We start from the raw sequence: 14,581 nt of genomic DNA on the forward strand, positions 1-14,581 counted from the left end.
CTTAAGATATCTGACCAGGAATATTTATAAATTTCGAACGTTACAAATCGTTTAACTTCAGTGGACTCTCTTAGGACATTAGTATTTTTATGAAAACATATAAATTCATCGCGGAAAATCTAGTGTGTGTGGCCAAGGACAAAGCTAGCTAGCTTCCCAGCGGATCGGATCGTATCTACATTAACTCGTAATTAACTCGCTCATCGGAAACCTTCGATAAGATATCAAGGGAGTTCCAAACTAGAAAAAAGATTTTATATTGTTTGTAAGTTTGTGAAACTTTTGTTTATAAATCTTTGTTTCTAATAACTATTTGTAATAATTGTTACTATAAATTGTATTATTGTGTGTATATTAAAACGTGTTTGTATTAAAAAAAGAAGACAGTGTGTATTAATCTTGTTGGCAAATATCGTAAATTGACTAAAATATCGGCATATATTTAAATACTAAATCCAAAGTACAATTTAACTACTAAATTTAAATTATCAGTTAACTCGGCTTTGGACTATCCGAAATTCTAATACGTAACAGAGATAAATGGAGAATCAACTGTATTCTTATTCGAATAGATACATATTGTTACGACAGCGGAAGTCACGTGACACTAGTAACACGTCATGAGATTCTACAAGGATCATGTCTGTTCCTGGCAACTCTAGTCTTTTCTACGAGCCCTCTATTTTTGTATATATAAGCCCGGCAAATAAAGCGGGGGAGAGGTGACGGCATAGATAATCGCAGATATACAGTTATAGAGACAGATAATTGAGTCAAGTGAGCGGTATAGATCGTAATTGAAATGCGTGAATCGTTGTGAATTATAGCGTGTGTTTAAGTTAAAGTGACTGTGGAAATTCTGTGTATTGCAAAGTTGTATTGAAAGAATAAACTGGTTTTATTTAAGAAAGGACTTGTATTGCTGAAGTTCCTCGGGAAGAAATTTTACAGGAAATTATCAAACGACCAAAGACGTAACAATATTTTCCATGGCACATTTACAACCCATGTCAACTGTTCATTCATTAGTAAAACTAAAAGACAGGTTCTACATGCTATAAATTCACCATGTGTACAGAGTGATACAACGGCAAAATAATTCGATGAACATAAAATTCTTAGTTTTCCACAGGAAGGAGTTACAAATATTCACAGCATTGTTTCATACCTGCCATAAGCCTGTGGCTAAACATAAGACAACAAATGCTTCTTGTTTAGTAGGAGGCCATGAAGAATTTATGGGTGAGGCGATTTCATTTTCTAGTAGCCTTTGACTAGTGTTTTCCTGGTAAAGTCCAAATGATACATTGTGCCTTGATAATTCTTCATTGTCCACTGCTCCAATAGCATTGATGGCATTGCTAATCATTAGACTGATGATAGCACATGTTCCTGTTAATGAAACGTTTCATTACAATGCAAGGTATATTTTAATTATGCTTGTAACTACAGTTGTTTATTTTTCATCCTATAACGTTAATTTTCAAACACTACAGAATCTTTACACATATTAGTAAAAACTGTATCTCTAAGAGGCTTCTTTTACTGATAATATTAAATATTTGTTCAAAATATAAAAAAATATTTAAATCATTGTAATATATCCGAACAATTTGCAATCAAAATATGGTAGATATACTGATGATCATACAGTGGGATAAGTCTAACACTAGGCAGAAAGAGTCTTTACGTAATAAATAATACAAACAATATTCGAATAATGCCTAACATCAGAACCCCAAGTAAGCTGGTCAAGCATGCACATAAGAAAATAACAGTCATCTAAATCTATCTAAATATGTGGGTGGTAGAATATATTTGTCAGGTAGTTTGCCTAACAAAACAAGGATGGAAATCAGTCTTGTGTCAGAACAAGTACTCTGTACATAATGGTTAGTACAGAAACAGAAATTGCCTATCAGGAACTTTACTAGAACTGGTAAGAAAGGTATTACTTATCTATTGAAGTATGTTCCCATGATTCCTTTAGAAACTAAACCAGAAAAGGAAAGTAATATTTTCCAACAGAGATATCTTAACGATTCCATCACAACTGGGAAGAAAAATATTATCTACCTATACAGATATATTCTAAGGATCCCATCAAAAAACACGTCAGTATTTTGGAGAAAAACATTATCTAATTAAACTTTAAGGGGCGTGTCTTTAAGATCCCATCGGGAAGTAAAACAAAACTAGGTAACAAGATAATAACTATCTAAAGAGACATGTCTCAGTGATCATCAGAAGCTAAACCTGAACTGGGAAAAAAGTTTGATAACAAATTTGTCAGCATTGTGGTAAGATTTGTTTGTTTTCTTTTTTAACTCCTGCCACGTGAGCTAGTCCAACATTTTTTAGTACCGAGCCTACGATGGTCAACAGGGAGATCATTCCGGAAACCGGTGATTTAGGGTTATTTCGATAGATCTCGATGAATGAAGCTCGGTACAACTTGTAAAACGAAAAAAAAAAAGAATTAAATATTAATGAAAATATGACATGAGGAAAACTATATGGATATAGTAAACTACTGGCTATTATACAATTCTTCTTATATTTACTCTTCGTTGTATAAATGGCATTTTTAATTTGAGTATCGCTAGTGACATCATTTTTTAATGTTTCATGGACCTGTTTCGACTTCAACGCTGCATCTTTGGGCTTTAGTGTGCCGTTAGTTTCACAAAATATTGAGATTAATGGTTTCTTATATTTGATCCCATCTTCCTTTTTGAAAATAACGATACTGTTATGCCCCTTTTTTATGTTTCGCTGTTAATGCAGTAATAAATTGACAAATCTCCAATTCAGCTGGTATGTCAAATCGATTGAGATATATTCGAATAAATTCTTCCATCATCCGACCTGGACCCACGATTCAGTTTAATCGCTACACTTAAACCATCACATTCACATCTACAACATTTCAAGCATGTTTCCTTACTACATCGTTTAACTTTACATTTACAAGTTATTGAAGTTAATTTCTCCATGTTGGTTCACATCGTCTCGGGTCAGGTTAGGGGTCCATTTACGGCTCTGGTCCAACGACCCAGACCTCGAAACTAGTGCCAACCTTTTTCTTTTTGTCTAATCAAAACAACCCAAACCTTTCTTGAAAGACTCATTTTTTGGATCCACATCAAGATGCTATACTGGCTCATGTGGCAGGTTGCTTTCCAACCTAGTTCGTATAAGGAGAAAACCTATATACAGCCGTGTAGTTTTGTAACGGTTTCTGTTGTTAGGTGGGTTCTATTTGATTTTTCGGCAAAGATAATGCAAAGTCCAGTCCACTTAACGATAATGAAAGTGATTTATTTCTTCGACTGTTACGTACAAGTTTTACAAGCTATGTCATAAGAGATAAATAAATCTAAACAATAGCTTACAAATCCTCTACTCTGTTGAAACAAACATTCAAAATATTCAGTGCTTAGCTGACGTACTAACTAACTGACTCAATTACTGGCTAGTCAACTCACTGACAAACTTACTCGCTGTCTAATTAATCCAGTTATTAACTCACTCATATTTTTGTATTACAATATTTGTTTTTTACAAGATTCTATAATATTCGAGATGTCATGTCAAATCTAGGTTCTAGACACTAAGGGAATTTCTAAGTGTCACAAGCCATCACTATGCCATGTAATAATTTCTTCTAGCACACAATACAAAACGTCTAAATTGGAATATTAAATACAATAGTATTGTTTATTTAAAGAGATGTTTCTTAACGATCCTGTCAGAAAGTATAACTCAATGTTTTTATCAGAAAGCAAATTAGAAATGGGGAATAAAAGGTAATACTGATCTTCATACGTATGTTCTGGTGATCCTATCAGAAGATAAGCCAGTACTAGGTGGAAAGGTATTATTTACCTATAGAGATATGTCTCAATGATCATATCAGAATGCAAACCTAAATTGAGAAGAAAGATACAACTTAACTCTAGACAACTATCAAGATGATTAAATTATATAGGAAAGAAGAATTGGAAAGAAAGGTATTGCATACACCAAGATATATTGATTATTCCATCACAAAATAAGACAGGATTGTCAAGAAAAATATTACCTTCCTATAGAGATGCGTCTTTATGATTCAGTCTCTTATATGAAAATAGATGTAGGAAAAAGTATATTTCATACCTACTATAGAGATAACTATTGGTGATCTCCTCAAAAAAGAAAATAAGAAATGGGAAGAAAGGTAGTATACTTACCTACAGAAAAATGTTTCGGTTATATAATCAAAAATAAACCAGCATTGGGAAGAAACTAAACACTTATCTACAGGAATATTCCAATCAGAAAGCAATCCAGTTCTGGGTAAAAAGGTATGGTTTACCTATATAGGTATGTCTCAATCATTTCTTCAGAAACTAAATCAGAACTGGAAAAGAAGGCATTACCCCCAGAAACAATGCCTCACTGTTCTAATTAGAAAGTAAACTAGTACTAGTATATACCAATATATACTTAAGTTGCAATGATTCTATCAGAAGGACTCCAGAACTGCAAAGATAAATAATCCAGTTATTTATAAGTTATGTAAGGGCTACTCACAGTATCTCATTCATTGTTACAATATACCTAGCTATATATGTGTGTGTATTTATGGTCCATTCACGAAAAAACAATAACTGGAAAGAAAGGTAATATGGAAGGTTGGGTACATTATATTTAAAATTAGTTTAGATTCTCGTCACTTCGTTACAATCCATGTCACCATGTCTAGCCATGCTCTGTCTGACAACCATGATCTTGGCAATAGCTCTGGAGCATAGTTTCTATTGAAAAAAGATTTCTCATAAGACAGTAATGTCAAAACTACATCATTATTTCCTGCGCAGTTTGCATAATTCATCTAGTGTATTAGGAATAGGGTTCCCAGCACCAATTTCAACAGTCCAATTGCATAGAAATCCATCAGTGTTATGTCTGATGGCTTGAACAGTATGTCTTTATATGGAATAGCATGAATACCCATTTCATTTTCCAGTTACTTGAGGAATGTGACGATTCAACAAGAAGTATGAATGGAAGACTTATGTTGGTGAACCCATAATCTGTTGGCCTCGTTTCAGTACAAATTCAATATTATTTATGGTACAATTGGTTCAGAACATCAGTCTGATAGTAAGCAGAACTCACCCTGACCTTTGTAGCACTCTTTTGATCTCTACTTGACTCCTAGCACAGTATCCAGTGATGATGAATCCCTTCAGAAAGATTCAGGACATGTTGTAAAGCACTTTTGGAAATTATTTTCCCCAAAAGTTTGATAGAAAATGTTTGTTAGTTATCAAGTTACACATACGTTTCGTCGATTGCCACGAGGTACTGTCATTCTTTCAGGCTTGGCACCACTCATACAGCTTTCTACAATTTGTCTTCCTTTTGTAAAGTTGATGTGAAAGCAACTACACGTGACACGTTTGCTTTTCCAGACTATACTTCTTGAATATGTTGCATATTATTACATCAAATGTAAGAACAGTTTTTGCCACTGTCCTTTGTGCTTATGGGTTGTCACTGCTACAAGACACTGCACTTTGCTTACCGTGGTTTGAGTATGACTTGTTGCAGGCCTCTTTATGGATGGTCCTGGTACCCCAAGGTGATCCAAATTCCTTTGATTTTTAATGCAATTAGGAAAAAGGAAACCCCAGTTATGGAAATTCTAGAACCCCAATCTGGACACATCTTTCTGATCTGAATTGAAGAAAATTTTGCACTGAAAAGGGCTGTTATATACTCTTCCTAAAAGCAACCAATCTTTGTTGGAATCGCAGTACCTATCAAACTCCAAACAATGTCATTACGTTCTACAGCGACTTTATATTGGCTGTGGTTGTCACATGACTCGCTGGTTTGCATATTCAAGACTATTTCAATATAAAGTATTCAACCATCTGTACCTACCAATAGAACTGTGTATCAATGGTCCATTCAGATAATAAACCAATATGGGGAAAAACAATAATATTTACCTACAGAGATTTATGTAGATGAAACCATGATAAAAAATAGAACTGAAAAGAAATATATTATTTAGCTATAGAGATATGTCTTTATGGTCCTTTTATAAAAAAGAAAGCTAGTATAAACGTAACGGCCTACCTATAGTGTCCTTGATGGTACCATTATATATTAAATTAGAATTGAGAAGAAATTACTACTCCTGCTAAGTCTCGATTATACAATTAAAACGAAACAAAACTAAGAAGAAGAATATTACCCATCTTAAAGTAAGGCAAAATTGTAAAGAGAGATATTACATACCTATAGAAACACGTCCTTACTGTCCTATCAGAGAGTAAAAGAATATAGGGAAACCATATTACCCACCTATACGGATGCCTTTTGATGATTCCACTCAGAAAATAAACCAGAACTGGAAAGAAGGTTAATACTTTCCTATAGCGATATGTCTCGATAATCCACTTAGAAAATAATCCAGAACTAGGAAGAACAATATTCCCTTTACCTTTAAAGATGTGTTTTTATTATCTCAATCCTAAATCCTAATGATCCTCTAATATAACCAAATTTCGATGGAGAGATATTATTTACCTATTAAAACATGTCTTGTTGTTCTAATCTTAAAATCAACCAGAAATCAAAAGAGAGATAATAAATTTCTATAAAGATATATCTTGGTAATCCACTCAGAAAAAATAAAACAGGACTGGTAAGAAAGGTAATACATTCCCATAAAGATATATCTCGATAGCCCACTTGGAAAATAAACCAAAACTGAAAAGAAAGATAATACATTCCTATAAAGACATGTCTCGATGATCCACTTAGAAAATATGCCAGTACTGTAAAGAAAGTAATACTTTCCTACAAAGATTTGTCTTGATGATTCATTTAGAAATTAAACTACAATTGAAAGGAAAGGTTATACTTATAAATATACGTCTCGATGATTCGTTTATAAAATAAACCAGAAATTGAAAGAAAGGTAATACTTTTTTATAAAGATATGTCTCGATGATCCGCTTAGAAAATAAAGCAGAACGGTATTTCCCATACCTTTAAAGATGTGATTTTATTATCTTAATCCTAATGATCCTCCTAATACAGGAATTAGGTGTAAAAATATTATTTATCTATAAAGATATGTCTTGCTGATTTCACCAGAAAATAAACCAGAAATGGAAAGAAAGGTAATACTTTTCTATAAAGATACGTCTCAAGGATCCATTTAGAAAATAAACCACAACAGCATTCCCTATGCGTTCAAAAATATCTTAATTCTAATGATCATTTTCATATAACCAGAATTAGGTGGAAATATATTATTACCTATCTAGGTATGTGTTGCTGATTCCATCAGAAAGTATACTAGAACCTGAAAGAAATATAATACTTACCCGTAGAGATATGTCTCAATGATCCACTCAGGAAATATACTAAGACTATGAAGAAAGGGATTTTATTTGGCTATAGAAATACATTCAGATGAATCAATCTGAACTAAAAAGAAAGGTAGTACTTACTCACAGAGATACATCTGAAAGACCTTATCAGAAGGTAAACCTCTATGTGGAAAAATGTGGTATTTACCCATATAGGCATGTTTCGATGATCCTTTTTAGAAGGTAAGTCTGAAAAATGGAAAAATGTATTTTCTACCTTTAAAGATATATAAACGAGAATTAAGAAAACATATGTTATCTTCTTCTAAAGATATGCCTAGATGATTCCCTTAGAAACTAAGTCTGAACTAGGGGAAAGGTATTATTTACCTATAGAGATATGCTTTGATGTTCCCATCAGAAAGTAAACCATAACTGGGAAGAAAGACACGTACAATCCGTGAATTGGATGAACAGAGGCTAGAACTCCGTATGCCAAACCTGTAAAGATTTTAAAACACAATACACATTATCTTGCAAAACAGGAACTAAAATGTTCAATGAATAATAAATTTTTCTCTAGAATGGTTATATATATATGTGTGTGTGTGTGTATATATATATATATATATTAGAATATTGAGTCCTGAAGTAAAACTATAAGCGACAAGGGGGACAACTAGTGGATGCTCCCAATGTTAGGTAGCTAGAGATACTTTCGTCAGGCAGAACAGTTATTTTTTAGGCAACCTGCCCACCTAAAGCGAGATATCTAACACAGAAATTAGAAAAAAAATCTCAATATTCAAACACTATTACCGTTACTGATACACACGTGTTAAGTCAATGATATCAACAAGTAAGTATATTTCATCACAAGATACTCGCCTATTAGGCTACTTGCCAAGCAATGCCAGTCATCTTTTTTCGACTTTCATAAGCTATTAAAAACTGCACCTTTAAGATGAATAGGCTTTTCTACCCAATGGGTTCCATCATTCGACTGAGTAAACAGAAAGACTAAATTTAGAATTAGAGTTATAGAAAATTTCCTCTTGTTGCTAGCCACTGATTTGTCATTTATCTACTTCACATTAATGTAAAACTTTGAATTAAATTGTGATTTAAACATTCTTTATTTGTAATTATCACTTATTTCCATAAAATTTAATTTTAACTTAAAGAAAATCAATACCTGTCCGGCAAAATGAATTGATACCCCCTCAATGTTCATACATAAATTGCGCCCCTGATAAGAGGTCACTACTTTAATTATATCACATGTGCGTGAGTGCTTTATTTTAACATTACTGGTGTAAAACTACATATTATTTTTCACAACTGGGTTTTACAGTGAAAACTTGTAAACAGTCCTTTTTAAGGTCTTTATTTTATCAACGTAAACACCTGTTGTTATTGAAGTTCAAATAATTTTAAATTGCTTTGACGCATATAAAGCATATTATCTCGTACACTAACCTTCTGGAATATGAAGTAAAAAAATAATGAAACCAGATAGGAGATCATTCAGGGTGTATTTTCTGAAATTGTATTGAGGTATCCATCGGAAGATTGGAAAAACTGTTAAGAGAAGACCCAGAAGACAGGCTCCACTGCAGTGGCAACACTTTTTCATCTTGTATAAAACCTATAGAAAAAAAGAGTTCTCAAACAATGACTTCTCCCTTGAGTTTTTACATCACTATTTTGCCTTTCTGTTTACAGTTTTAAATTTAGGCACAGAATCTTTGAACAGTTCCTACAATATATGTTTTCTTTAAAGTGTTTTATAACTCTGCCTATGGAGGCAGTTTCTACACCAACGTGTTTTTGTTTAATTTTATTTAAATTTATGATTAAGGACAGAAACTGTCAATTAGGTTTCTGATAAACAATTACTTCAACTATCAATTTTGTTCAATGTCCTTAATAAAACTTTCAAATGTGTAAAATTTATATAGTTACATAGAGTTTTACTTTTTTACAAAACTTTTGGACTTTTAAAGTTTTCTCTATAACAAGTTTAAGACCATTTGAGAGGCCATTACTTTTAAAATTTTACATATATAACTTATCATACTAGATTGATTATGGTAACACTAAAAATTCAGACCATACAGCAAACAATACAGCATCAATATATTAAATATTATACACATACTTCGTTGTTTTATTAGTTGCCATGCTGGAGGATTTTAAACAGTTGTGGTAGAAGATGACCACGTGATTGCTACCCTTTAGATAATATGTACATTTTTGGAAATTTCTGAATTTTCAGTGTGTTCCATTTGAATGTAGAAAATCACTTAAGTAAACAATTTACCCTTTCGTTATTGTAACTGATCATGGGACCTCGTTCACTAATTGGCCATTAATCACGATCTCTTGCACGAGATATAACTCATAAAATACCTAGTAGCAGATTATCTTTTCTCTCAGCAAATTGGATAGTGGCCTGGGGCTGCCTCGCCCTTGCATTTGAATTGCAGTGGACGAAGAACGCGTGCATAGGTAGCATGGCATGGGCAACCTGGTTTTGTTATTTTAATTGTATTTTTTGCATTAAAAGCCAGGCTCTCCTCAGTTCAGCACATTTCTGAATAGCATGTTTAATACGTTTCTGTGGAGTTTTCTTCATGTAGTTTCGGTTATCACTTAGAAGTATTCCATTAAACTTTGTTTACGTTTAACAACATTTTATTTTACTGCACTTCAACTACACATTGCAAAACTTTCGTTTGCTCTTTGCTTCCTTTCATTGTGCTGTGTTTTTGCTTTGGTTGTCTTTGTCTATTAAAGATTGTAGTTTTTACATTTTGTGTGTGTGTTGAATCCTTTTCTGTGATGAACTCGGAAAGTAATGAAAGCAGTCCTATACTCTGTGATATAATATTTTTCGACCTTTCTGTTATTGGACTCTAACAGACTACTCTGAGGGATATCTGTGGACTGTACTATATCACCCACTCTATAGTAAAACCTGTATTAAGATAATAGTGGGGAGGCTAGTAAAAGTCAAATATGAATGCTAAAATTCATCACAAGATAAGTCTTACTTGATTATTTAAATTAAAAGTAGTTTCATTACTTAACTCAAAATCGCTTCAAAGTTTATTAACATATGAAAGCGTCATGTTAATGATTATTGATAAAAAATACACCAGTAAGTACCACATAGTTTTAAAATTAAGACAATCATATTGGTACAACATTAAGATAGAAATTCGTATTCATATTGTGACAACAATGACTTATCTTGTACTTATATATCTAGTCTTTTAAAGGTAGTGTCAATGAAATAAGTTTATTAATAGTGAAATTCACAATCAAATTGTTACAACAAGGACATATACATATAATACTGAATTTATCTTTGACGAAAGAAAACTATTAATATAAAAGCATACATAAATACTGTTATAGCATTGTCTTATTCGAAGGTTCGAGATATATGGGGCATAGAGTTACCTGATCACTGCAACAAAAAGAAGCTTGAGGACCAAGTATGTGGAAGGATATATTTAATTGTAAAGGGTTGAGTGAAGTGACAAATGCTCTATGTATGAACATGAATAAACATTTTATGAATAAAGACAGAGGGGAGATTGGAACAGCTACTGATCACTTAGTGGAAAAAAAATGCTATTGTAGTACTTGAATGGTTAGAATTAATGGGGAAAAAAGGCTATCTTAAACGGAAAAAAAATGGTTTAGCTAAAATAGAAGCTAGTATTATAATGGCTTCTATCGCTGGGTGGGTACTTTTTCATTATTCGGTAAAAACAACGCAAATTCCAGTGCATGTAACCATAACAAAAGTGATTTATTACTTCAACTTTAACATATAAATTATACAGGCTACGTTCTTTGATAGGCCTAACTTTCAAATAAAACTAACTTAAAGGTGACTTATTTCCAAACGTTCTAGAACACAAATAAAACTTGTACACGAATGCACTCATTAATCGATTGATAACATGATAAACGATTCACCAAACAACTGACTGACTCGCTGACTGAATTAACTTTCCCTAACTTTTTCACTGTCTAACTAGCTCTTCAATACACAGGGACACGATTCGGAGGCCATAATGACCGCGTTTATTTTGATGAGTAAACAAACTAGCACGTGGCTTTTATCAAGATGTTTAAATACCCCTCTGTATGCCTTCAAATCACTTTATGTTAAATTATTTGAGAAGTTTTGTAACTTTAAAGTTAACTTTATGGAATCATTATGATAACAGAGCATTGAAACCAATAATTACCAGTTATACTATATTATTGCCCAGTAATTATACTAGGCCTATTAGTCTTACATCAGTTGTGCGAAAAGTTTTGGAAAGTCCGATAAAGGATGCTTTGCAAAGTCATGAAACATGGTTTCATTAAGGGAAAATTTTGCCTTACAAATCTTTTTAATTCTTTGAAAAGGTTACTGCTTATGTAGATGAAAGTGTAGATTTGGTGTATCTGGATTTTCAGAAAGCATATGACAGTATTAAGGTTAATACACTGTTAAGGTTATTTCCATCTAAACGATACTTATAACTAAAAGTATGGTAACCTATTTTGCCATTCCTGCCATTAAATTTACATGTGAATTTGAAAATAATAATACTTTAGCTTTTTTAGACATGCTCATTAACCGTAATGCTAATGGATTTTCCACATCAATTTACCGAAAAAAGACGTCCACTGGTCTCCTTACACACTTTGATAGCTTTATCCCGTTTACGTATAAACGAAAGCTTGTTACACGCTTACTAAACAGAGCTTACAACCTATGCTCTACACTATAAACAATTTTGAACCCACCTGTTCTCTAAACGGTCGCTTTGATGAAGGTAGTCTGTTCGTATATCTTTTCTCCAATTGCTGTTGGTCAGTTGCTGTTCTCTGGATTATGATTGGGACGTTCAGAACAATTGCCGATAACTCCAGCCTTGACCTTTCATTGTGGTCAAATGCTTCTAGTTCATCATCTGACATATCCAGGACAGGGTTAGTAAATACTTTACCAGTTAACTCCATGGTCACAGAAAGCTTTTCTGAATTTTCTTCTAAGAGTTTTAAATCTGGATAGCTCAGCCATTTGTGACTTTTGTTATCAACGTTTAAACCTGATAGAGTCGAGTTTTCTTTTTCATGTGACTCAGAATCTTCAACCATATTGGAGTAGTCATCAGGCATCTTTTTGTGAGGAGGAAGTGCTGCTAATGTCACCGAACTCCTCTTTTTATATATATTCTGAAATGTATGTACACACACACACATATATATATATATAAACAATTATTGCATAACAAATATTTAAACAGTACAATAATTTAATTGCAGAGGATAATATATATATATATATTGTTGCGTCAGCGAGATCACGTGACTATTGCCACGCCACCTGCTTTCTAGAACTATCCCGTTCCTTCGGGAGTGCTCTAGCATTTACTAGATTGGGGGGTGGGTGGTCTGTTATATATATATATAAGAGGGTGACAACTTGACGGAATAATGTGTGTGTAGGTAATGAGTAATTGAACTGCAGTCAGAGAGAGACGTATTGTTGAAGTTAACGTCGTTATTATAGTGTTGCGTCATCGAGGTCACGTGACTGGTGTGGCGCCACCTATTTTCTAGAACTATCCTGTACTTTGGCGAATGCTCTAGTATTTACTAGATATAGGGTAGACTGGTATATAAAAGAGGGTGACAACGTGACGGGACAATAATGTGTGTGTAGATAGTGAGTAATTGAACTGCAGTCACAGGGTATTTTTGAAGTTAACGTTCGTTCGTTATAGTGTTTATTTTAGCGCGAATATTGAATTAAGTAAGTTATATTCGGAAAGAATAAACCAGTTTTATTAAGTAAAGACTTGTGTCGCTAAAGTTTCGTCGGAACGAAGTTACGGAAAATCAATTAACAAACGGAGACGTAACAAATTGGTGTCAAAGAGTGGGATAAAAAAAAAGAAAAAGAGAAGATGGAAACGAGAAGCGGCAAATCAAACTACAGTTTAGCAGGTTTGATGGCAGCAATACAAGAAAAGCAAAAGAAACAAGAAGAGAGACAACAGCAGTTGCAAGAAAACCTGCAACAATGGCAGCTCGAACAACAAAAGGTGCCTTCCCATCGAATTCCTGTGGCTTCCTTCACACTGGATCACTCCTATTACTGACATTCATATCTGGGATGTGACTTCTAACGGGACTGAATATGTCTGCATTAGGGTTTAGCTGCGAGCTCTGTAAGGGGCTTGCCATTGTCTGGGGCTGATTAAGTCGATGGTCAATGTATCCTCCTTGTGTAACACACAACAAATCGTTCTTTAACGTATCTAATTCGCTTTTAAATTTACTGATGTTTTCCATTTGTACCTCTTGCCATTGTTGTTGATTTTCCTGTAGTTGCTGCTGACTTTCTTGTAGTTGCTGCTGACTTTCCTGCAACTGTTGGAGACTTTCTTCCTGTTTCCTTTCTTGTTCCAGTTGCTGCTGTAATCTCTCTACTTGTTTCTTTTCTCGTTCTTCTTGTTTATTTTCTTTTTCCTCCAACAACTGTTGTAATCTCTCTTGTTTACTTTGCTGTTCGAGCTGCCATTGTTGTAGGTTTTATTGCCACTGCTGTAATCTTTCTTCTTGTTTATTTTCTCGTTCTTCTTGTTTCTTTCTTTTTCCTCTAACAACTGCTGTAATTTCTCTTCTTGTTTCTTTTCTTTTTCCTCTAACAACTGCTGTAATCTCTCTTCTTGTTTAATTTCTCGTTCTTCTTGTTTCTTTTCTTTTTCCTCTAACAACTGCTGTAATCTCTCTTCTTGTTTAATTTCTCGTTCTTCTTGTTTCGTGGGACGCATATAGAGCACAATTCGAGCTACTGGCAGAGATGAATGGATGGACAGAGGAACAAAAAGCTGTATATCTGGCAACGAGCTTGAAGGGACAACCACTGGAAATACTTGGACAGTTGACAGCAGCCGACAGACACAACTATAGAGCACTGGTAGAGGCTCTGTAACTCAGGTACGGAACCCAGAATCAGTCAGACGTCTATAGGGCCAGGTTTAGAACGAGAGTCCGTGCTAGAGGGGAGAGCCTGCAAGAGCTGGCACAGGACTTGGAAAGCATGGCACACAAGGTCTACCCGATCTCCTCAAGTTGTTGCTGAGGGATCAGTTCATAGATGCCTTGGACAGTCCACAACTTAA

At 33.9% G+C, this 14,581-nt stretch overlaps 1 protein-coding gene across 1 annotated transcript in view; it reads right to left on the reverse strand.

Annotated features, from left to right (window-relative positions):
• The window catches only part of LOC106464258 (solute carrier family 26 member 10-like), a gene marked incomplete at its 3' end in the record, with an annotated part of 36,155 nt that overhangs the window by 16,541 nt on the left and 5,033 nt on the right, over positions 1 to 14,581 (reverse strand). Inside the window, exons 2-5 of the mRNA XM_013924384.2 lie at positions 12,195 to 12,626; positions 8,856 to 9,024; positions 7,767 to 7,877; positions 1,169 to 1,392 (exon numbers count right to left, since the gene is read on the reverse strand). Of these exons, the coding sequence (XP_013779838.2) occupies positions 1,169 to 1,392; positions 7,767 to 7,877; positions 8,856 to 9,024; positions 12,195 to 12,626 (936 nt within the window). The remainder of the gene's footprint in view (positions 1 to 1,168; positions 1,393 to 7,766; positions 7,878 to 8,855; positions 9,025 to 12,194; positions 12,627 to 14,581) is intronic.

The sequence above is a fragment of the Limulus polyphemus genome, unplaced genomic scaffold (assembly GCF_000517525.1).
Source record: "Limulus polyphemus unplaced genomic scaffold, Limulus_polyphemus-2.1.2 Scaffold1601, whole genome shotgun sequence".
Taxonomy (NCBI): domain Eukaryota; kingdom Metazoa; phylum Arthropoda; class Merostomata; order Xiphosura; family Limulidae; genus Limulus; species Limulus polyphemus.